This window comes from Agelaius tricolor, unplaced genomic scaffold, assembly GCF_023055355.1.
Source record: "Agelaius tricolor isolate 1412-34295 unplaced genomic scaffold, bAgeTri1.0.p SCAF_2, whole genome shotgun sequence".
In the NCBI taxonomy this organism is placed as follows: Eukaryota; Metazoa; Chordata; class Aves; order Passeriformes; family Icteridae; genus Agelaius; species Agelaius tricolor.
In genome coordinates this window covers 82,933,313-82,959,240 of record NW_027269262.1, presented here as the reverse complement: position 1 = coordinate 82,959,240, position 25,928 = coordinate 82,933,313, and the positions used below count along the sequence as shown (strand labels likewise).

General features: G+C 40.5%; 1 protein-coding gene across 1 annotated transcript in view; it reads right to left on the bottom strand.

The window, feature by feature from the left end:
• Positions 1-16,543, bottom strand: part of SYBU (syntabulin) — a 39,968-nt gene extending 23,425 nt beyond the window's left edge. Inside the window, exons 1-3 of the mRNA XM_071421711.1 lie at positions 16,372-16,543; positions 16,007-16,193; positions 2,827-3,024 (exon numbers count right to left, since the gene is read on the bottom strand). Coding sequence (XP_071277812.1) covers positions 2,827-3,024; positions 16,007-16,193; positions 16,372-16,398 — 412 coding nt within the window. The 5' untranslated portion in view covers positions 16,399-16,543. The remainder of the gene's footprint in view (positions 1-2,826; positions 3,025-16,006; positions 16,194-16,371) is intronic.
• Positions 16,544-25,928: the final 9,385 nt, after the last annotated feature.

Genomic DNA, 25,928 nt, shown 5'->3' with positions numbered 1-25,928 from the left:
TCAAAGGAAGCAAAACAATTCCCACAGCTCTCAACAGGATGTGGACATAAACTACAGGAATTCAGGAGGGATCTTTCTAGCAGGACTACACAAGAATGTGAGCATGTAGAAGTGCTTATGGTTCTGTTTATTCAATTACAAAAAGTGTAGGATTCAGTACAGCATCTTGATAGAAAACTAAGACCAATGTTAATTAAGTCTTTTTGTGCCTTTTTGTGAGGATATTTTCTGCAACACATTTTGTATTGCTTTTAATATTATGTAAATGAATCACATCTAAAAGAAGGACTAACTTCTAAAATCCAGAAATTAAAAGGTTGTAGCTATCTCTGAGAGTGGATGTTCTATTATTTTCCTTAATGTTCCTGTTCTCTCCACCCCTCTCGGGGAAAGCAGGCACAAGTTTTAAGCCAAATTCACTTCTACACTGCTGTGATTCGGATTTAATGCACAATATAAACCATTTCCATCTCTCTCAAATGAATAATTTCTCCATTATTATAAATATTTTATAGGTTTAGCAAGAGCACTTCAGGATTATATATGGTTCTCTATGCAAACTACATAAAATATGAATGATAGCCTAATCTATTTTGTTAATACTTGAAGAGGTGAAGATGGCTTAGACTCACATAACAAGGCCTTAGGCTGTTTGAGAGGAAGGAAAGGCTATGTGTATTTTGCATTCTGAAGTACAGAAAAGAAAGATGAAGTGATGTTACTAGAGAAGCAGAAAAGTATCAGAGCTTGGGAACAGCACAAAAACATCCCATGGTTCATTCTCAGTGTTATCCCTTTCTGACATTTCCTGAATTATCTAAATATTTGTCTAAGTGTTTCGTCTGAGATTCAGCATGGTCCAAGAAAACAATACTGGAAGCAGACAGATTTCAGCAAAATGACAGGAATTTTGAAGGTCCATAGTGATGGATGTACTTGTGTAAAAAATGTAGTACAAGACATGGTAAAAAACAGTGGTAGGCTAGATTTTTGTCTCTCATATATGACTCCTGCTATGTGGTCATTGTCACAAGCCATTTCAGAATAATATGAAGTACATATAATCTCTATAAATCAAGAAGGGCATTTAGTAAAGAGAAAATTACACACAATTGCTTTCATATATGACAAGGACATGTTGCTGTTGTCCTCCTCCAAATCCCACTTCCCTTCTACTGATTCCTGGTTACTCTCTGTGTGTTTTGCTACATGGTGATGCCTCCTCTTTTGCACAATGGCTACATCTTCTTAACTGAGTCACCAGAAATTTATGTGCAAGTAGTTCATGAGGAAGAGACTGGGTCCACCTGAAGCTATGGAATGAGATAGCAATGGAAGAAAATCACATTAACCCCTGTGGCCAACACTGAGGAAAATGAACCACAACTGTCCCCTGGCGTCTGTGTCTGACATGCGCCACTTGAGTCAGCTCTAACACTATGACATGATTTTGAACAGCTTTTCACAAAAAAATTGTGAGATATTTGGCAGGAGGAACTTAGAAGTACTCTGTAAAACAGACATGGTTGCTGAATATTGCAAAAGGCTAATAACTTCATATTATAAGGCAATTAAAGTGTAAAACTGCAAACAGTGAATTAATTTATTGAAAAAGGTGCATAACTGTTCTCCATGAGTATAGGACTCTTCATTAGAAAAAAACTTTTGCATTAATTATTCACATTTTGCTAAGCGACATTCACATTCACAAACAAAATGGTTGTGGTAGCCACAGCTGCAGATTTGACTGTCATGTAGTACATTCACTGCAAACCTTGTAAAAAATACTACCTATCACCCATTATGCACAGCAGTGGGAGACTGAGAACACTCAAGTAACATGGTGCTAAGAAATGAGCCAAATAACTTGCAGGGATAGTGGCAAAACAGGTTTAATCAACCTTTCCAATGACCAAGCCAGTGAAGAGATTTTACAACAGATTTTCCACTGTTTCTGGATTAAACATGGTGCTGGCAAATCTGAGCTGGTTTTTCATGGAAGTATCTAAATTGCTTCCAGAGATAAAATGACTCTGGAAACAACATAGCCAGGATGTACCTGAGCTCATAAACCATGTCAGTTCTGCCGCTGGCTATGCACAGGGCCAACTCTGTCTCCATGATTAATTAAACAGCAGCACAAATATCCTGACCATTGTAATCAAGAGCTGCCTGTAACATGAATCAAATGATATAAAATATTTTATATCAACTCACTAAAATTACAGGAACCATTGGCACGTCTGAGTATTTGGTCTTGGATTTTGTGACAAGCAGGGGGTGATTTAGCTGGGGGTCTGAGGTGGCCCGTTAGCCCAAAGCACTGGGAGATACACTCTTGATTCAGCCATTGCAGTACAGGTCCAAATCTGCCCCACTCCCACACACAGGCTGCCTGTTAGACATCTTGTATCCCCAGGGCTGTCAGAGCCTGGCAGCACAAAGTTTAGGCAGGATCCAACAGTAAATTTGAGGACATCACAAGACTTTTTTCTTATATTAAGAGTAATTTCTCTTTGGGCACTGAAATATATGTGCAGTTGCTATGAAGCAGAATAAAATCCATTTCAGCTATTTGATATCACCATTGAGCCTCATAAAAAAAAGAGAAGATGTCAGTTGATTATATTTCCATGAACAGGACAATAACAATAGTGTTTTCATATCTTTCAGGTGTCTCCACAGAAAGAAGGCACCTATTTTATTTACTATCAGCATTAGTGATATGACAGGTGGCACAGCACAGGTGTCTATGTATGTAGACACCTGTAAATATACCAGTCAATTGGAAAGTGTAACTAAGGAAATGAAAGGAATTATACTCACCAGGCTTCACAAGGCTTGTCTTTGTCTCCTTCTTGTATCGAGCCAGCTGCGTATTTCCTTCACTCATTGACCCTGGACTGAATTTCTTCCTGGAAAAGTCTCCATCACTACCAGTGCAAAAACTGATTGGACTGTTTCCAGCATCAGAAGGAATCTTAACTGGAGATACTGACTGGCTACTGGGACAGCCAGTGTCATCTGAAGAGAAAAGATAAAACATCAACATTTCTAACTAATAAGTATATGAATGTTAGCAGAATAAAATGAAGAGTGTTAGTAGAATAAAAGAAAGAGTGTTTGAACTACAACTCTTTACAGTAAGTGATATGTACAACCTTGGCTGAAGCCTGGTGAGAAGCTATTTGTTTCATGCATTTTGTGAAGAAATCTTGAATACCTTATGGCAAGCTAAAAGGCAAATACTCGCTGTACTCGGTCTGAAAAAATACAAAATCAGAGGCTACATAATGAAAATTCCTATCTAAGACAAATTCCTTTAGCAAGGTTAAGGAATATTGCAGCATGAAGTTACACATGAGACACAAATGTGTGTCTCATGTGTAACTTCATGTGGTGCACACTGGCTGCAGAGCAAGCATGGGCCACATGCTCTCCTTCAAGAAATGCTCCCATATCTGAACAACAAGACAAAAACCTACAGCCCACATGCATGAAGTCAGGAATTTCATGTAACTGGAATTAATACAGGTTCCTCAAAATTGTCTTTCATTTAAAAGCAATCATGATCATAGAACTCTTCCATTCTTGACAAGTGGCTGTCAGGTACCTGGTTTAGAAGAGAGTGGGTTATACAATGATTGCTTTTATTTAAAGCTGAATTCCTCTGAGGGCACACCAGCACTCCAGAGCATCAACAAGCCACCCTGGGAACAGACCCAGGTTCCTGACCTCCAGTGATACAAACACTCCAGCCCTTCACAACTGACTGCCAAGTAAGCAGCCTGACTTTGAATGAAATCCACGTATCAAACTACAACTTCATCTAATCATGTTCCACGTAATCTGGAGTAACTGCAGTTCCCCTAAAAGTCATGGTGGTTTAACTGATACACAACAAAATCAAACACGCTACCCTGACTCTCCTGGGGAAATCTAATTGTTCTTTCCCAAGACAAAATGAAAGCTGCCATCTGAATTATGCCATTGCACTCTTCTCCTGATGCATTATCTTTAGCTAACATGAAACCCAAAGAAGTACCTGCAACTGAGCCAAATAATTTGCATGACTGTTTTGCACTTACCTCTTCCACCCTGTTCATAAGTCAAGAGTCATTGAGTCATTTTGTACTGAGCTTTGCATGGGCATATTGATTTAAAAGTCAATGCATGACTGCATGTTTATGAGACAGAAGGGACACTCCATATCTAACACCTTTCTGCCTACCTCCCCTCAGCAGGAAAGAACAGCTTTTGCTTTTTTAAATTATTGCTCCCTCAATACAGTAGAAAAACTTCTTTCGTGTGATCCAGTCTTCCTTCATGCCTGGGCAGTTTTTCTATACTCATTCATCTGTTCCAAGGTTCTGCTTCTCATTTTAACATGTCCTGCCTTCAGTCCTGAGCAAGGTACCCACAGCTGCCGACTGTCCAGAGCAAGCTGTGTGCATTAGGCTGCAAGAGCAGCCCACAGCCTGAGGTGTTGCATCCCAGGCCTCTGCCAAGTGCCAGGCATGATGCCAAGCCAAGGGGCAACCAAGCCCACTGCCAGAAACACCTCTCAGGGCACAAAGGGCAGTAACAGTGCAAAGCACCTCATCCAGTTTAATCATATTTAATTCTTTCAAATAATCCCAATCAAGCCAAAAAGGGTACTTTTTGCCATCTTGCTGCTGCTTTCTGTAACTCAGAATTAGTTCCTAGCAAAACAAAGAGAGACCTGCTAATAAGCTGTTCAGCCTGTCCTTACATTCATCCTGACTAATTCAGGATTGCTGCCCACATGACTTCAGCTTACTTTTTATCCCTTCCATTACCACCGACATCACAATATAACTCAACACAAAGAAGAGAGAAGGTGGCAATTTCCTCCCAGATCAGCACCTGTTTCTCCAACTCCAATTTGGAGTCTCTTCTGCAGGCTGGGTGAATATTACCTGCAGGACAGCAGATCAGCACCACTTAGTAAGATCCTGAATTGCATTTAAGCAGCTGCTTCAGCTGTGTCCAAAGCATCCTCTCTTTAGAAGCACACATTTATAATCACGTATATTCAGAAATAAGTGACAGCTTGCGCAGTTTGTTTTTAATTATGACTTTTCCACTTAGATGTTTCTGTATGTGGCATTAGTTTCCAAACTTTCTGTTAGAACAAAAACCTCCTCAAAACAAAAAACTAGAACCCAAGCAAAGTCCCCTCCCAAAACCTTTCACCCAAACCCACAATAAACTATTTACCTCATCTCTCCACCAATACAGTTACTGCAATACCTGCACAGGTTCTGCAGACCTCACAGATCTGTTTAATATGAGAGAATTTATGTAGAAATAACTCCCAAAGCTATAGAGATGCAGCCTGGAAGAACCACAGGAGTTGATAAAACTTTACACAATGAAAGAACTAAACTACAGCGCTAAAAATTGGGGCACTAAAACCCTAAAAGTAACCAAAACTAACTACAATTGGGAAAAAGGTAGCTAAAGAATACATACTAAAATAGCACAAAAATGTTTTATTTACCACCCCCAACATTGCCTGTGATATCACATTGGTGACACTGTACCATCAGATTATGCCATATCTACATATCCTTTTTTTACTGTTAAGAACTTCAGCTTCCAGGGCAACAGGGCATTTTTAAAAAGAACCAATGAGCCTGGCACAAAGAACAATAGCTCTTCTCTACTCATACCCCTTGTAACCTTTAGATACACCAATAACAATAATAACGAGGTGAGCACTCCCACTCCAGCTACAGTAAATGAATTATTTTATTGTATTCCCTCTCCTCTGATAGTTTATTTTTTTATGTAATGAAAAACTTCTAATCCTTCTACTACTATTATCCAGAAACATGAGCAAAATTATAAATTTTCCAGAACTAGGGCAAGCTGTAGAGAAAGATTTTTCTGTGTCAGCCTTTCGAACAATCAAAATATTTGCTACCACAGAATGGAAGAGCTGCCTATGACACACTGGTGCTCGCTGTCAAAGCAAGCAAAGCTCTGCTGTACACTGGGGGATCCACCCAACCCACAGCTCACCATCCTGGCACAAGGAAAAGTCCTGGAGAAGAGTGAGATGCTCTCCAGCTGCTTAGTGCCAGCCAATTGCCTGCCTACCTTCATCTTTCCTGCTATTGAAACCTCAACAGGCTATTGATTTGTATTTAATACTGTGGGTGAACTCCCCACAGGAGAGCAGCAGAGCTCCCTGTGGACCCTGGGGAGCTGATTCCCCCTCCATCCCCAGACAGCCTGACCACTCTCACTGCTGCAGCGACCCCTCTGCTCCTGCCCTGCAAGCAGAACGCGATTGTGGCACGGGGCGTTCAGTGTTTCCCCCAGACCTACAGGCTCCTCCGAAACCCTGCTGGAAACTCTGATGGAAGGAAGTGAAGACCTCCACCTAACCAGAAATGGGCCAAGATAAGGAATCTCTCTCAAAAAAGCTGGTAAGGAGTAGATGAGCCCACAATGGGATCCAGTTTTTGATATAATGTGCATAGAGTTTCCAGCAAGGTCAGTTAAGGATTCAACCCTGTAACTCCACAGGAGTTTTGCTCCAGTAAGGACTTCAGATCTTAGACTCCTCAAGAGCAGAGACAGATCTTATTTACCTTCTCAGGCACATCAGCACCACGAAGACAAAAAAAGAGAAAGCTGGTAAATAGACTGTACTTCTGATCTTGCCTGAATTTACTCGCACAAGAAGTAAAATCACATGAATTTATAACACACGATTTCCATTGCTTTCTTTCACAGTGTCTTTTTTTCCCCACAGGGGCCTCCTAGGAGCATTCTGGGAGTAGACTTTTCCTTTGAACATCAGCTGGATTTCATCACTTGAAATTCTATGTCCAAGCCCTCTCCCAGATCAGACATGCCTGCCAAATTTCAAAGCCAAGCACAGGATAGTGTCTCCTCAAACAAACCATTAGGAAAGTTGCTCAGAGGACTCTGACATTTGCATGCCCTGACTAACCTTTAAACAGTAAAATCAAAATATAAACAACAGTATTAAAGATAATAATATGCTGAACAATTGACAAAAATACTGTTCATTGTAGACTTTTAGGCTATATGTTAAGATATGATGATTTTCTCAGCACAGATATCTTAGAAGGTTCACTAGAATATGCCTTAGAACCTTCTTTAAAAAAATACTGCCTTTCCCAAAAGGCTTCAGGAAGCTTTGAATATACAACCTCCTTATATAACACATGTAAATAATTAATGATGCCCTCACTGAGGAAGCACTGACTTCTTTTTACTTTCACTCCTAGCTGCCAGATCGAGTTAGGCACTCCTGTGACACTGAATGGTCCAGTTCCTGCCTGATCCCTATTTCACTGTCCAACATTTGTCTCCTCCTAAGAGTACCCTGACCAGTGCTCAGGCTGTACATAGTCTGAATTTCCAGTAGGAAATGTGGATTCTGGAATTAAACATGCGGCTCTAACGAAATTTGAACATTCAGTGTACCAAGACAAAAGCAATTTCCTGGCTTTTACCTGATGGTTATGTTTGCATTCATCCCAGGATCTGTTAATCTGGGTAGCCACAGCTCTGCCAGGAAGGTGCATTGCAAGCTGGCTATTGGCAGTGAGGGTACCACAAAGGGTAATTTTTCAGGGTAATCTCCCAGTCTGCTTGCCTGCCTCATCTTTTTTAACCCTCACTTTTTGAACTGTTTTGGTCTTCTCTTCATGGCTAGCCTTGTAGCACAGGGGTGTTTATGCAATTATGGAAGTTGCTGACAGACACCAAAGGGAATACAGCACCTGCCTTCCACCTGTAAGTCTCTTTCTGTATTAAACAGAGAGAAAGAGGCTCCTCTGGAGGGTGAGTCAAGAAGGACAGCCCCATTCAGGCTAAGTCATCCCAGTACTCTGAGTCACTGCCTGCAGGGTCACAGCTCTCTCCAAGGACCAACACAGTTACTGCTCTGACCTGGGCAGCTGAACCAGGGAGTGTAAGGGCTCAGTGCCAGGCAGAGAAAACAGCTAATGGGAGACTCACAGTGTCATTCTGGAACAGCTGGGAAACACAGTAAAAGCAGCAGACGAAACATCAGAGTATAAAATGAGTAGTACACATAGAAAGGCAGAGGTAGGAGCATATTCACATTCACACCAGCAGGGCCTCAGCAGGCATAAATCCCACCTCATACCTCTGGAGGCAACCACGGAGGGAGCACAGCCTAAGGTAAGAAGTGGGAATATTCTCCTCAGCTCCTGATTGTACTAAAGCCTTTCATTTTTACTGAGGCCATTCCAGTATGTGATTGTATGTACTCTGTAAGTTTAATAATTTGCTAGTAGCAATTTGTTGCTCACAAAATCACACAGACTTTAGAAAAGTATATTTATTAACCTCACGAAAGGTAGAGTCCTAAAAATCCTATTAGTTTTGGTCCTTCTGATCAATTTAAAAGTAATTTCTTAACTATTCTGAAGATCCATTTGGCTTGGTATTTAAGAAGATGTCTCAGAATATGACATACTTGTGAGGCAAGTTTCTTACCAGAAGTCAAACACAGTAAAGCAGAGCTGAAGCACAAGGACAACTACAGCAGTGTCAGGAAAAGACAGGAGGCCTACTTATGCAAGATCCTGCCATGCAGATAATTTCCACATTTAATCTTGGTGTCTCTGCAGGCAAAACTTGAATTAACTATGCTCCATTTTGCTTATGAACAAAGGCTGGCTAGCAGCTCCCCCACTCCCTGAGGTCACCTACAGAAGCTGTGCAAACTCCTGTCCTTGAAGGGTTTCTAGACTCCAACAGACAAATACATGACTGCTGGGATGTGTTGGGAACAGTCTGGCTTCAAAAAAGAGGCTGGATGAAATGATCTCTACAGGTCCCTACAACCTATATGCTTTTCTATTTGTCAGATATTCTGCATCTGGAAAACACCCTGCTATTCACAGTCCATCTTTCAAGCGAGAACTTTTGACTGTGAAGTTCTAGTCATAAAATCTAACCCAGTAAAATCACGACTAAACATCTTCAACTGGTTGCTGAGGATCAACCATGTACAAGCAACTTTTACACCTGTTGCTCACCAGCCCTTTTGAACTGGCTTCTGTCACACCCACAGGCTGCCCACTAACTACTGAAAATTTAGTATGAGAGTTGCTCACTGAATTTGGAAAGATGCCTTCTCTGCTCAGTCACAGCATGGCAGGAATGCTGACAGGCTGAGATTGGAAGTATAAAAGAGGAGAGAGGAAGGTGAAAAAAGATGGACTGACCTGCTCCTAAGCTTGGGCATCTTTTGCAATGCAGGATTTCACATAAACATGTCTTTAAAGCAATCTGCTCTTGATGTCTGACTGCAATTGCTAAGTCATACTGAAGTAGCTAATTTTAATCTATTTTGGCAGCAAATCTACTAATGTTCCTTCTACTTGAACATTTCACTAACGAACAGGACTAACATGAGCTCTGTCAAAACATATGAAAAGAAAGAGGACTATATAATTGTGGTTTACTGGCTTTGTCATTACATTTATAGCCCTACTAATGGTGTATTACAGAAGAGAAGCATAAGGGCTTACTAGTAAAAATATCAATAAAAATAGTACTGTTACTAGGAGAGCTGTGGTCAGGAATAGCACAGCTCCCTGAGTTTCATTATCACATCACAGAAAACATCTGGATAAGGGGTTTAAGGTGATAAAGGACTGAAAAATCTACTTGAAAATTTTATAGAAATTTTTAAACTAAATGTAAGGACAGGAAAGAATCTAAAAAAAAAGACAAAGAAGAGTCTTTCCTATTTGGTATGGGTTTAAGCAATTTAGTAGACCTCATTAATCTTTCTGAGGACAACAACTGGAAGTGGAACCATTGCTGCTACCTCCGGTGGGAAAGCATTGACTAAATTCAGTGTAAGAAATACTATGCATTCAATATTAAGTGAAATATATATGTATATATACATGGGTTTCTGTGGGGTTTTGTGTGGTTTATTCCATTATGCAGCAAAGAAAGAAACTAGAAATATTCTTTCCAGTTTTGAACGCACCATTTTGGGAAATAAAAATTTTCAATAGACCACAAAGAATTTTGTACCTATTCCTCAAATGGTGCAACATGTTGTACTCATTTGGTCTCATATAGCTCTGCCTCCATGGCTAACAGTGTATAACTGTGACCCTCACAGCTTCAGCATCACCTCATAAGGTTGCTTTGCTTACCTTCTCATGGAAGGAAATAACATATATTCTATCCATTGTTGTTTTATGCATATTTTTCTTTTCTCTTTTAACTATCCTCAAGCCCGGAGTAGCACTGAGCAGCACCATAGAATCTAATCACATACACTTCAAAACACTGTTTGAAAATTTCATGGATATATGCTAATCCTATAAACGTAGGGCTAAAATATGTAATGTTGAATTTCTTTTAAAACATCAAGATTCCCTTTAACAAAAAGTAAATTGAAGACTTCTGATTCAAGTTTCATTCCTGCTACAAGTTGTGATTTTCTTCAGAGTGCATGACAATATTCAACTTAACAGAAAGTTGCATGAAAAGCACTGGAAAAAAAAAAGTATTGGATTATGCATTTGTGGTGAAGAAAATACCAGATAGTGTTTAGAATTCAGCCCATAGTACACAACAAGCTACCACTAAAAGGGCACTAGAAAGGCTTAGGTGTAGTAGAAAGGATGACTGTTCTCAGGACACCATGCACAACGTTCCAGGGAGAACGGGAACTGTCCCACTGACCCCAGGAGGCTCTGGGTTGGGTTTTAGAAGTTCACATGACAGACACAGAGAAAGGTGACAAAAAACATCCAAAAGGTCAAATATTTTGGCTTCCAGATGTTGTTGTGTGGCAAAAAGAACAAAAGGATTGTTACTTAGTCGGGGTAATAAATACTGAAGTTGAAAGGGAAGCAGGGAAAGGCCAAAAACTGGGGAACAAGCAGACTTGCTCTTTAGTACCTAGGCACTGTTCTTATTTCCAGGTTTGGAACAGATCTGTGCCACAGAGACAGAACTGGTGGCTCATAATATGAACCAATAATAAATTATTGCATGTAAGCTGGTCCAGCAGGAAATTCTCTAGGGAAGTAGAAGTGAGAAAAGGAAGCATGTCACCAGTGCCACTCTCATGAAAAAAGGCCATATGTGTGTTTCTGAAAACAGATTTTGTTTTAATGTTTTTGTAAATTAATATCACAGTCATCACTGAACTGCCTGACAAAGTGCTGCAAACGAAAGTGCTAGAAAAGTCCTCCAGAAAGTCTGAAAAAAAGGCAAAATGACTGTGGGAAAGCATAGCATAAAGGACTGCAAGAAAGAGAATCTAACTTTCAGTATCACATACTTGAGAAGTTTTAAGCATGTTTATTTGAATCAGTAACTTAGAGAAAAAAATCAAACACATAAACCAGTAAGGAACTATTTAATTTTTTTTTTTCTTATAAAAAGAAACAAGAAGAATGAGAGAGCTCACTGTTTCCATAGTAATACATATATATACAACATATATACAAACAAATACATATATACATATACATATTTGTTTGTATACATCTATAGAAACAAATAATAGGAGCAATTACTTTCAGTAATTTGAACTAACTGTCTGGCCTCAATCTTTTGACTTGTTAAAATACTAAAAAATTTATTTTCTGTATCTATTTTTTTTCAGGAATATATATATTTCAGTACACATACTTATTTTGTGTAGTCTCCAAGGCTAGCTGCTTTATAATGCAATGTGCTTCAATGCTCTTAACAGAGAAATTATTTACTGGAGTGCAAGAAGGTACAGCTTTTTTCTTCAGTAAGGGTTGTACAACCTCTTCTTCTTGAATGTGGCAAGCAAAATGGGTTGTGCATTCACATGGACTTAATCAGCCTGCCTAAAGCCTAATGCTTTTCTGGACACACACTGTGAACTCAGCCCCAGCATCCACCAATAGCTGGGCCAACTGGCAAATAATCTCTGAGATCAAGGGCACAGGAGCAAGGGAGCAAGGAATGGCAACACTGAGATTCCTACTGCAGCACCCACACCCCAGGCTTACAGTGCAGCCGCTGTACATGTGTACATTTACTGTGCCACACATGCAAAGGACAAGATTTAAATAAAATCTCAACCCCAGAAAAGAGCAAGTTATGAAACAGGGATTGAATTTGAATAAGTGTTGAACCAGATCTTGAAATTTTAAAGAAAAAGCAAGAACAAAGCTTCAACTCCTATTTTTGAAGACTGCGTCGGAGTGAGTCACAGTCACTGATGTACAGAGATGCTGGTTTTCAATAGCTTGTAGCACTATTCAGTCTAATTACAAAGGTGATTTACAGGTAAGCCCAAGAAAAGAGGAACTGTTTGCTACAGCTATAAATCAAGTCCTCTGGCTCAAAAATTCTTTTGCTGAACTAATTATTAAATATACATGAGCTCCCTGCAAAGCTACATCTTGGTTACCAAAGCTTCACTGCATTTCCTGATGAAATTCTGGCATCCTAGGAAAGGCAGAAAAAGGATTTGGGCAGTGTTGTAAAGGTACCATGTAACAAGTCATCTTTCTACAGAGAAATTTAAAAACTGAGTTATTCAAAAACCAAAAGTCGAAAAGAAAGTATATCCCAGACTAAATTCCTTTTTAAAAGAAAAGCTGAATACACTTACTGAGCTTAGCACAGGATGACTTCAAACCAAGGACTCCAAAACCAAGGACAGTGCTCCGCCCAAGTATCACATTTCTTACAAAGCAACCACTAACTGGAATGACCAAAGGCCCAGCAGCTGCTCCTCCATGGATCCCTCAACAGGAGGCTTGTTTGAGATGCTCTGGATCACATTCTCTGCACAACTGACAAGGTAAGTACACAAAGCCACTTGAAAGCCAAGTGCAACTCAGGAGAGAAACATGCTTGACACAGGCAAATGCTCAGTAGCAGGTGAGCCACACAAAGCTGCTGGGAAAGTGTTCTTCCATCCTTTGACACTGTTTGAGTTCTGTGGCTAACATCCAAGCCAAAGAAGAGAAGTGCTCCCATATCAAATGACAGCCAGCACCCCAGATGCTCTAAGGTTTTAAGAAAGGGTTGTGCATGGTGAACTCGGACACAAAAGCTCGGCTTGCCTACACAACATCCAGAAAGCATCCACATTCACTTGGCAGAAACAAAGAATACTAAAAACACATATAAAAGCATATTAAAATTTTGTCAGGAATATTCCAGATATGATGAACACTCTCACTGTGTTCATACGGACTTAGAAAGCAAAACTGACATAAAGTCAACTGCAAATAATTGACCAACATGATCAAGTGAAGCTCTGATTCACTCAAACAAGACAAAGAGGGAGCTGATCATGCAAATTTAAGCCAATCACAGCCAGAACTAACAACTTCTTCAAAAGAAACCAAGCATTACAAAAGCTGTCTCTTTTCTGTTGCCAAGAGATATTTTTTGCTGTTACCACCATGCCTGCAGCACTGCCATGGTTCCCAAAACCAACATTATTAATACCTACAAGATTTACCCTCATTTAAAATGAAGGAACTCCAAGCCTTCACTTAGGCACTGACACCAGTGTAAGCACACAAGGAAAATGGATAAGATCAGAAGCTCTAGGGAATGAAGCAAAAAATACACATTTAATGGATGAGGGGAAAAGAGTAATTTCTATTGGGCTAAAAAGAAATCTGTGCATCATTACTTGGTGTCAATAATAATGGAAGAAAGGTAGAGAACAATCTGACAAGAGAAGGGTAAAGAGGAAATGAATCATTCCAAGGATCAATTCATACTATCTTCTGATTATCAAAAACGTTTCGGGGCTTAATGCTCAAAAGAAATTACAAAAGAGACATGTATCCAAATGCTCACAAGCTTTCTCATACTGCTACATTAGTGTTCCCATATGCTCTCATCTTCCAAATGTACCACCTGCTAATTTTAAATAACCATTTTTGCACATGCTACTTTTAAGTTAAGAAGCGCCAGGAGAGGCAGGTTAGGGCTGTGGCCCCTCCACTCATCTGTTCACCATCCCCTCCCCAGAAACAGGAATTAGCAGCCTCCTGCTGCCCCTGGGGGATTTCACTCCAAATCAGACTAAATCATTGCAGCATGTACAAAACAATAAAATATTAATAAAATAAATAAATGAGATGAGTGGTTGTGCTTAAGATGCCAGTAAAGAGACCAGCATTGCATGCTGCAATACCTCTGTGAAAGGTGCCTTAAAACTGTCAAGCCATGAGATCAGACACACCCAGAATAAAAAAAAATGTGCTGCTGGGACTCAAGACAGCCTATACAGTGCAGTGGGACAGCAAGGGTATATGACAGTGACAGCTACTTGTTGAGTAGATCTGAAGAGCAGGGTACAAATGCAAAAGATGAAAAAAATGTCAGTGATCAAGATGAAAGGCTTGTCAACTCAGAACAAAAAAATTTAGGATGAAAAGCAGCCATTTGGGAGAGATCATAAAAATAACATTTTTCTAGAAAGCTTTGAAAGATTTTATTTCTTTGGAACACACAAACTCAAGCAGGTAAAGTGGAGGGATTAAAAAGGCATGGGAAAAAGACTCCAGCATTCTTCCAATCCTATGATGTTTGTTTAACGCTCTGCATTGTTCATTAAACAATAACCAAATAGATCATTCCACTGAGCCTGAATTGCAAAATCTGGCAGAGCTAGACTCAAACATGGATATTGTGTTTCTCATCTAAGAAAACTTGTACACTGTGTTCAATACACTGCTTTTCATGAAAGGAGTTAAAAAAGTAATAACAGTAATCTAATCCACTGTAGTGAAGACCAAGATAAATAAGAACGTTCCTGTCTATTCCCAGGAACACCTCTGGTAATTGAAAATACTTTATAAACTAAAAAAAAGAAAGCTTGAGAAGTTGCTCTGATACTAACTATTGCAAAAAGACTTCTTATAATTCAGATTTTTAAATAGAGAATCACAGAATCATAGAAACATTTAGGTTGTAAAGATCTCTAGTCATTGCGTCCAGCCACTAACCTAGCACTTCCAATTCCACCACTGAAATTGTTAGGCTTTCCCAAAAACTGACTATTGAAAACAAATTTCTCCACACCAAAAATACCTTTTGAATTGCCACAGGCATACAGAGTCCAAGGTGTTCATGATGTGACCCTCAATTTTTTTATTCATGTAGATTAATGTCATTTACAGTGAAGAGTTTCACTGTATTAATTAATTAAAAAATTACTCACCACTAGTAGGCATCTGAGTCTTTCACTGCCAGTTGAGGCATTTAAATTGTGCTAAACTCTACACAGGGCAAATATTCAACATTAAAAAATCTGGTTTTGAGTTACCCCTTATGTGATATTTTGAAGAGCAAATGACATTTTTTTGGTCTACAGTTGGAGACTAATAATTTCTGATCAAGCATGCATCCATTGCCCTCTCTGTAGGGAAGCCATCATGCCCAGCTCATATCTGGCGACACACTCATCAGTAGAAGCCTGAATTCTGAAATAAATAAAACTTATTTCAATATGACAGGGAAGACTTCACCTACATATTCTGTTCCAATTCATGAAGATCACTGTCAAAAAACCAAAAGGAATTGCAGTCTGATAGCAACTCCCCTGTTTTACCGACTTTTGATTTTAGGGCTTTTCAAAATGCCTTAATACCACACTGCAGTCGTTAAGGCAAATATTTCTCTTTAAAGCAACGCTTCTGCCGCAATAAAACCGCCAACTTTTTTAGCAGTGGATAGCAGAACTCGGAATGGAAACATCTGGTGTCGCTTACAGACACATATTAAAAGAACAGATACTAGATTTCCCTGGAAAAATCAATGGTTGCCCTTTTTCATCGGTAAAACGGGTTGCTCATGCGGGCTCGATGGGAGCCCGACCCACAGATGCTGCGGCGGGGATGACAGCGAAGCCTCGGGGGTGGCCGGATGGGATGGGGCACACCGTGTTCCCCAGAGACCCCGAGGCTGGGGGATCTCTCTGCGGTACCTGAGCAGAAGCTGTTGCTGCTGATAGTCCTGCCGGAGCCCGCGGAGGAACTGGGCGGGTTGAACTCCCGGCTTTCCTCTTCCGAAAAGGGCGATTCGGAAGCGGGAGATACCTTCTGCTGCGGCCGCAGGACCAGGCGGGGGATGCGGCTGCGGGACACCTCCTTTTCCAGCTGCGTCCTCTGCTCCTGCTCGGCAAGGGACACCCCGTCAGGAACCTCTCGGATGCGCCCTCCTCCTTCCATCATCGAGGCAGGGGCAGGCAAATCCCGGCCCCTCCGCCCCCCCAGGGCGGGGGCAGGACGCGATTTGCCTGCCCCTGCTTCTGCTCGCTCCCCGCCGCGCCGTCCGTGCCCGGCTCCTCACCTTGCTGCTCTCCCGCAGAGGCCCCATCGCTCCTCAGTCACGGCGCAGCCCGGAACAGGCACCTGGCATGGGCGAGAGGGATGCGCTGAGCGGGGCTGCGCTGCCGCTGCCGCTGCGGCGCTGGGGGTGGCGTTGCCCGGCCCGGCCCCGCCGCCGCTCCCCGCCCCGGCACGTGGTGCCGCCGCAGCGCCCGCGCCGCGCCCGCCCCCGGCAGCCGCCAGGTGCGGGGCTGGGGGGGCAGCCCCTGGAACCGCTGCCCGCCGGGCCCGCCGGGCCCTGGCCGCGAAAGGCGAGAGGAACGCGGGCACAGGAGACACGGGCAGCGGGGCGATGATGCCGGCACAGATACGGTGGATGTATGGCCGCACACTTACCAAAATGCACCGTCAGACTTCTCTGCTTCTTAGTCATAGGATCATAGACAGTTAAGCGTTTGGGAGGGACCCTAAAAATTATCTAGTCCTGTCCTCCGCGGCCATGGGCAGGGACACTTCCCACTAGACCAGGTTGCTTAAGCCCTTATCCAAGCTGTTTTTGAAGACTGCCACTGCCGGGGCATCCACAATTTCCCTGAGCAACCTGTCCCAGTGTCTCACCACCCTCACAGCAAAGAATTTCTTCCTAAAGTAAAGAATTTCTTCCTATTATTTTTCAGTAACCTGTTTATGGAACATGTAGAGAGATAAAAACTTGATTCTGACATAAAAACTTACTTGATTCTCAGATGATAAATTGCAATATATTTAATTGTAGCATTTTCTCTCTTACCATTCATTGTGGTAATTGTTGTTGACCCTCCTATTGATTAATGCACATGTGGTAACCTTGTTAATCTGCTCTCTAGAGAGGATCTATCTAAAAAACAAGCATTAGCAGGACTACATTCTGGGCTATAAGCATATGCACACAGTGGGTGAAAAGGACTGCTTTTCCACAAGAAGGATGATGAAATTCTCAATATGAAACTCACTTGAGGTTCCACATGTATGTCTGCTTATGGGACCTAATGAGCTTGCAGAATTTGTACTTTCAGCAATGATATTTTTGGGCAAAGATTCCCTTTACATTTATGCTTCCTGCTGTTCTGGTTTCAGCTGAGATCTAGTTAATTTTCCCATGACACCTATGAAGGGCCCCAGTTTTTCATTGGAACTTCTGTTTGCTATTAAACCATAAATATTAAATACTGTCTCAAAAACAATTAAGAGCAAATGTGCCTTTAATGTGTAGTGCAGAGAGCGTAGCATCAGTAACAGGAAAGGCAATGCATTCATCTAGACCTCAAAGAGGAAAGAGGACACTGGTAAGCACTGATGCACTGATTGTTATATATCCAAAGAGTCATAATTACTAATTTATTAACCTGGCATCAGAATTAGATCCATTACTTATGTAGAGCTCCAAGCTATGCTTTGCCAAAAAGATGATACCATCCTTCCCTGGCAGTGACAAGACATTTATAATTCAGAGATGTGAGGTAGTTACAGCTGAAAAAAAGCCTAAAATTCCTATAATAAATATTCCGTGCTTATACGATATCTTCTAAGCACTGGCACCTACCTTCCTGCCACAAAAGATCAGGAAGAATTCTGGACCTTTCCCTACTGCTCCAAGACTGTTTCCATGGAAAATTGCAAATCACATATTTTAATCACATAAATTTGCTCTTCCATTCAGTAGAGATCAGGGCACCTGAGACCATGGGCTTCTCCTGAGACCATGGGCACCCGTGGCATGTGTGGGGTGGAAATTTCCCACATACATTGGCAAAGCTGCTGTACCAGTAGTAAGAGTAAGAAGAAGCTGTGCAGCAGCACTGCCATTGCCATAGTAACTCAGCTCCAGAGCTGCTGCTGCTTCAATTCTCAGAGCCTGTTTTATCTTTTTCATTTCAAGCTCAAATTTTTGCCTTGCTAAAAAACAAGATATAAGAAGTGAAGTCTTCAGGCTGCCTTAGGATTCATAATGGGATGTGATTCCTTTTGATCTTCTCTCCTCTTGGCATAGAGATTTATAGCCTTATCATAAATCATAAAACAATCATTAACCTTCAAGCAAACATTTTTTCCCCTTACAGTCATGTATATCTTATAAATATTGAGGAATTAAGTCACTTTTCAGTAATTAATGAATTAATTAACTTTTAAGTCACTTATTAAAATATTTTTACCTTGCACTAGTTAATCATCAGTATTGGGAGAAACACATATTTGATATGAACATGTGATATCACTCTTACTCCTCTCATGTCTTTTACAAACTGCCAAGATCTCTGCATGACCTATAAAACTAATTTCATAACCAGTGTGTAACTGAAGAAATCTGTGTTTACTGGAAAGAAAAAATGTTATGCATTCACAAGGGCCTCAGAAAACCTACAGAACACAGTCTCTTCTTAGCTTTTCCTTGCTTTACTCCCTCCTGAAAAATAACAGCTCTCCAGGAAGCTGCAGAGGGCTCGGATTCAGCAGAAGCTCCTGGACTCCAGGAGCTGCCAGGGGAAGCTGGGCACTGCGCCAGGCCCTGGGGTTAGACCTTATGCATTCCTGAGTGGGGAACAAGGTACATGAAGCAGTTTTTATTCCAGGCTTTTCTACCAAGTTCTTCATTCTGGTAGAGTGCTCTTCCAGAGGTAAGTTGTGGGGGAGAGAAGATGTGGTGAAATACAGAGGATCACAGAGTACGTTTTGCTGCTGCCCCTGAATTTTCAGGGGAGGGGGAATGGGATTCAACAGAGATTTGCTGGCCAGCAGTTAGCTGTGTCCATCAGCACAGTCACAAGGAACTCATAGCATTGACACTTCCACTTCTGAACTGCTGAGAAAAAAGCTTCACCTGATGCAAAGCTTTCTGTGAAATTTGTTTTTCTAAGTTTATTTGCTCCATCTGATGGCATATTGTTTTGCGACATCCACAGAAATGCCGTTTTTCAGTTTGCTTTCTTGCAGTGTAGTAGTTTTGCTCATGAGCTGCCAGAACAACAGCAGGAAAGCAATACAGTAAAAGTCTTAATATCTTAATTAAGTGCCCAAATACCCCAGTTCAGAATTGGGCACTTCAGAAGAATAGGCAGAACCATAAGATACTCAGGAGAGAATTGCCTAGAGCTCAGCAGTATGTACAAGAGTACCTCTGCACCATTCCACACAAGTGGCTTATTCATGCTGCTGGCAGAGACCAAGTCTCAACTGCAGCCTTCTCTGTGGTGTACCTTTAATGTTTCTTTCTGTTTCCATGAATTTTCCTTTTCTGTGTTGTAGCTCAGCTTCAGCAAGAAGGCTTCAACTCCTTACTTTTCTTTTGACCAGTCCCTCAGAATGGAAGCAAGCAGGACTTGTAGGAAGTCAGAGACAGCAGTCATCCCAGGTGGCAAAAGGAGAGGAACTTTTTTGGTTTTTTGGTTTTTTTTTTTTTTTTTTTTTTTTTTTTTGTGTGTGTAATAATTAAAATAATTAAAAGGCTGAACAAGGATTCCTGTGTGATGTGAATTCTTACTCAACAGTCACCTCATGCACCTTTGCTATTTTTATGTTGTCACCACTTGGTAGTTTCATATACTTGAAAAATTTGAGTTTGTGGAGAAATAAATGCTTCCATACTTGGATTATCATGCAAAGAATGCTGGTCCAAAACCAGGCTGGCTCATTGCTCAGATCAGGACTCTTTCAAATTTTTGCAGTACTGTAAGTACTTGTAGACATTTGGGATGGAAACCAAAGATACATTTTGTGATCTTATGTTCATTAGGGTTAGATGGCTTTCTTGCAAAGTTATTTTGAATTGGCGAATTTTGGTCCCTAAATCTCTCTAGATTCAATTTCATGGGTCTGAGTTTTTCTTTTTCTTTTGGCACTGGGCTTTCTCAGGTTGACAAAGTGCAGGCAATACCTGTACTGGCCATAGGCCATGTTTTGGTTTTGAATTACATCACCCTCTGAGGTCAATGAAGAATGAGGCAGAGGGCAGAGCTGGGCCCTGTAATCCCAAGACTATATGATTTCATTAATGCAGGCACATAGCTGATAATGCTTCTGCTGGTGACTTAGAAAGCATCTGTACTTTGCCAGCTGAGACAAGTTTGCTTATCAAATGTGTTGATCCTGTTTTTCTATTCAGATAGGCTGTATAGTATCAGTAGATCTCACTCAAATGCTTCACAAATGCTAAAAAGAAAACCAGCTGCTGCTAACCATTTTCATAGCAATAGTTTGCATTGGAGGTCAGCAGAGAATTACCTGGAAAAATTCTTTCATCTTCTTTCAGAAATACTAGAAAATGAGAGAAAAATGAGAAGACTATGAATATCATTATAAGACAGAGAAAACAGAAAAGGGGAAGGATTGCTTCACATTGGTCTTGGGCAAAACAAAGGAATAATTAATTTGGGACTCTGACAACACAAAACATGGGTTAAAAATATTAAATTATTAAATATTAAATATTATAGTAACAGGTATCAGGACATCTTCATGGGAAACATATCTTATGAGAAAGGCTCATTGGAGTGAATAGTGACATTTTAAAACTTACAGCCAAATTCAAAGAAAAAACATCTGGGACAAATAATAAAGCTCTGCCAACAGGAGGGGAAACTGTTTTGGAAAGCAAATTTGAGAAAATTACTTTGAGCCCTTAGTAGTCAATATCTCAATATGGGTTCTTAGACTTAGACTGTGGTTAAGAGAACTAATGCAGAAGAAGTGGAAAATTTAGCTGAAATAGGGGAGGGATCTTGCCTGTGTACACAGTGTAAGATGTCTGCTGGAACAGTGTGTTCAGTGCTATTGGGAAAGAGTTCAAGGGAAATACTACTTACTGCAAGACATTTATTTAATCTGACTTCTGATAAGAGTTGTGTGATCTTTTTGTACTGGTTAGATCTCTGTCAGTACTGCTCAGTGAAATGCAAGCCAGAAGGCAACCTAAAGCACTGTGCACTCTGGGATGTTTGTGAAGCAGCCTATATATGTAGAAAGGACTTGGGCTGACTTGTATGACTTCAGGCATCTGAGGTTACTGTGTGAAATGATGAGCTGTAGAGAGGCAGAGGCATGGCAAGCAGGCACATCTGTGCCTCTGCCCACACTGGAGATGGAGGTGCAGGGAAGGATCTGTGGGCCAGCAGCTGCCTGGATTTAAGCTTCTCTCCCCAGGGGTCCCAGAGCTCTGCCAAAACTCACGACTCAGTTCTGCATCCAAACAGTTTGGTAGATATGTGAAATTTGTGTTAAAGTGCAGATTTAATTTGCTTTTGAAATAGTGTAAACCCATTTAAAAAATCTATCTAGAAATTATTACAATTACTTATTGTAACAGGCACTCCCACCAAAGTCTCTTAGTTTGTAGATGTGTGGTCTAAGTGGCACAGAAATATTCTGTGTTTTAGACTTCAGCTGTGCCTGAGCTGTAACAGAACAAAATCTGTATTACTTTATAGGTCCAATTTTTTCTAATTCATAAAATGGTTGTACATAGCAGGATAACTTGACATTATTTTGATAATCTCTGAGAAGATTACTGCATGGTCCAGTGTAAAAGATTAGGAGTGGCCTTGTTATGATTCCTAAAATCCAGCCATCTAAGCTCAATAATGGTATCCTACTGCAACATATGGCTTTTTTATATAATGTAAATTCTGTACAGATTTGCAATAGAGCTTGGGATGCAGCTGTAGTGAGGTCCTGAAAAAGATGATGGTGTGCAGCTATTTCTGGTAGATGAGTCCTGGTGTAATCTTCAACCTTAATTGGTTTAGGTTTTGATATGATATTGCTGAAACCTGAATACTCAGAGGAAACAGATTGGTCAGAGACAGACACACACAATGGCTTTTACCTCATTTTGAAAGCTTTTCAGCTTGGGGACAAGTGCTCACTTTTATCTTGGCTGAGTGGTATCAGCCAAGCATTATTTAAGCTGGAGGATACAGACATGGTGGATCTGAGACACATTTTTTATATTAAGTCAGAATAAGTGAGGAAGTAAGTAGTGGTGGTATTCAGCAGTTAATTATTTCTGAGTGCTGCATCTCTTAGGGTTATCAAGGAAATTATTTTATTGTCTTGCTTTATTTTCCTCAGTGCCTTATATATGAAATTATGAGATATAGAGAGGGTTACAGTATATAGCACTTGCTTCATAGAGTGGAGAGTGAAAGCATTTGATTGGGAATCTGAAGTCCTGCTTGGATATTTTTAGTTCTATCTGGAAACAAGTGTCATTTGTGAAAGGATTTTTATGACCCTAAAACAGGTGTCTGAGAAGTGTCTGCTCATTTAACTTGCAGACCTAACTGGATTTCTATGTTCTGATGAGTAAAAATCTTATTTCTGATCTACTTTTATTCTGTTCTTAGTGTGCAGGTAGAGAAGAGTCTGATTTTGAATCCTCGTCACTGTGGGAAAGGCAAAGGATGCAGTGAAATGTGTATATCAGAAAGTTTCTCAGGAATTGAAGCACATTCTTGCTCTAATTTTGAGGTGAGCTCAAGGTGAGCTCAAAATTAGTTGAAGACATTTAATATGTTTAAATGTATGAACTCCCACTAACCTGATGTCTAACATGGTTCTTAGGAGCTCTCTCCTTTGAATCAAAGTAATGCCTTGCCAATTACCACACACTCTGCCAAAATGTAATGATTGGAACCAGTAGGAATTTCATCAGTTTATAAAAACACTCACCCAGGAATGAAAGGCAAAATGAGATACCATGATGGTGCAGAAGGAGGTGGCATCTAGAATGTCCCACAGGCTCCTCTGTATGAGCCAGAGAGCTCTGCATGTGCTGTAGCCAGGTGAGATGTGATACAGGAGGTGGCAATCACTTCTGAGTCCCTGGGAGGCAAACACAAGGCAATGGGGGAAGGATGTCAAGGGTGCACATGGGATCTGAGGCACTGCTGGCCAAATAATGATATGATTGCCCATGCTCCATAAATGAAGCACGAATCCATTTCAACTGCAACTGAACTAAGAAAACCAGCATAAACTGTACATATTTGCCAATGTCAGTAGCTGTCCAGCTTCAGGGAAGAGCAGAAACTGGATTAGCAGAGCATTGTAATTTGAGCTCTGGATAACTAAATTGAATTTAACCATATTTCAAAGGCAACAGCAGAAGAATGGTCAAAGCAGCTTTTTACCTTGGTCCTTTTAAATGGCAAAAATATGAACAGTATTTCCCCCCTCCCACGACCACCAAGTAGACTAATAACTAAAAATCTTGTAAAGTCTTTTATCTTCTTATTAAGCACTCTATTAGTCATTCGGGGGTTGCTTTAAAAACATCATTTGGGATATAAGTGAATTTTTCAGTATTGAGCAAGTAGGAATTTATATATGTGTATTCATCTGTAAACTAGTACATGAAAACTTGAATAGCTCAGAAGAAGAGCCAGAAATATGTTTTTTTATTTATTCAGCTGATGTTATAGTATTTATAGTTTGATCTTATTCTTAGATCCTGGTCTTGCTTCCATCAACTTCACATATTGATGTAGTATATAAGCCAAGGAGCATAACACAGTTACTGTCCTCTTCCTGGCCCTGTTCCTTTCTCTCTTCACAAACATTCTTGGCTAGACACTTACCCAGCAGTGTTGTCCACAAAGGCACTCTCTGAGAAGGTTTGAAGGTGGAATTGTGAACAGGGACAAGGTCTTTTTATCTATTTTTTCAGTATCTATTTCATGAAATGCTGCTTCATATAAACAATGGATGGTAATATTAATATGAGTAAATGGTTAAACTTAATGACTTCAGCATCAGAAAGATTATCAGGATGCCAGTTGGGCTACAAATTCTTAAAGACTCAAATGGAATGATTACTAAATTTATTCAAAATCACTGGTGTAAGGGTTTTGGAGCCACATGTTTGTAGTTCACAAACTACATTATGGTTCCTGACAGGTAATTTCTGCTTGATAACATCCACCCACATAGCATGTGACTAAGATGTGTTGTTACCATCCTCTCATTCCCTTTCAGTAAGATAAGCCTGCCATCTGGGACATTTGAAAGGCAAATGCCACGCCTTTTTTGTTTTTAATTTTTTTTTAATCTAGGCATCTAGGCCATTTAGACAATGGCAATATCACATTTTCCACAATTGTCAATAAATAACAGTGAGACTGCTTTGATTCAAAGCCTTGTGAAGTTTCTGAGAACATTGAATACATGAAGGGCATAAATAAGAATGCCTCACTTTAAAGAAAAGATGTATGTTTGTGGGGCTGCTGAAGATTTTTAATGTCTATAAATGTCAAGAAGAAGAAATGAGAATTTTAATCTTAATTCTGCATCTGTTTTGATAATTTTATTTACATTCTAAGTTTGTAATTTTGTTTCATTTTTCTCTAAAAGAAGACAAGATAAACATGAAAATATTTCCTACTGATAAGGAATTGTTGACTGTGTCAAATATACTGTTGATTTATAGTGTGTTTATTGAGCTGAAAGAACTGAATGCAGTTTGAGCCATGAATTATGGGTGAGTTCAAGAGTACATCAACCCCCCTTTCCTATTTATTGAGACTCAGCTGTGTTTTGCAGGCAGTGCCCTTCTCTTTAGAGAGGCCCTTGGCTGCAGTGGGTGAGATGGCAGAGCTCCTGCTGAGATATGTGTTGGCTCTCTCTGTGTTGTTCCAAACTGGCTGGAGGCGCCCAGCCAGTAATCCCCAGCTGCACATGTCTGACACCCAGTCCCTCGGCTCCATTTAATTGCTAATTGCAACAAATGCCTCCCAGAATCTGAGAGCAGGGGCATCTGTGCAAGTGTAGGGACAGGAAGGGATGGCGTCAGAGCTGATTTCATACCCCATTCCCCCTGGGAGCTGCCCTGGGTACTGTGCCACCTGGCACCAGGGGGTTTCAGCATGCCCTGCTGCAGCACACAACAGGGCTGGGCAAGATTTAGTTCGGGAAAGAAAAGGGATTGGGCTCAAATATTTCTGAAATAAGATTCAAACCCACGGTCCTTGTATACTCACAATTACCAGCACAGCTGAAAGGTTATGTCCTGCCCTGTTGTTTCTAGCAAAAGTAGGGCCTAAGCTTTGAAATCACCTACTGAGGAATTGCTGTTGATACTAAGAAGGACTTGAATTAATGCAGTCATTGCACACTCATTGATGATAGGAATTTCAGAAGATTCCAAGTCCTTGTTAGTAAAAATATATGTTATTAAAAATTGCCTATTCTACACATTAATTTTCCTGTTTTCCTTGTACTTTGTTCTCTTAATCAATATGTCAAGTGGTCAGTGGGCCTTTTAAATTATTTTGGGGGGGTAACCAATGCAGATTCAGACTTCCAAAAGTGTTAATTTTTCTGTTGATTAGTGTATAGAATGTATTTAAGTATGGTAAACGGTAGATTCCTTTTATTATTCCATACATCTCTGATTTTGTCTTATCATTTTCATTTTAATATAGATATTTTATAAATCATTATGAGAGACTATCATGATTGTCAACTGTGGGTTTCAATTGAGTTTAAGCAGTCAAGAGCACCCACTCAACCCACTCAGAACATTAGTTTTGAGTTTTCATGGAAGGCAGA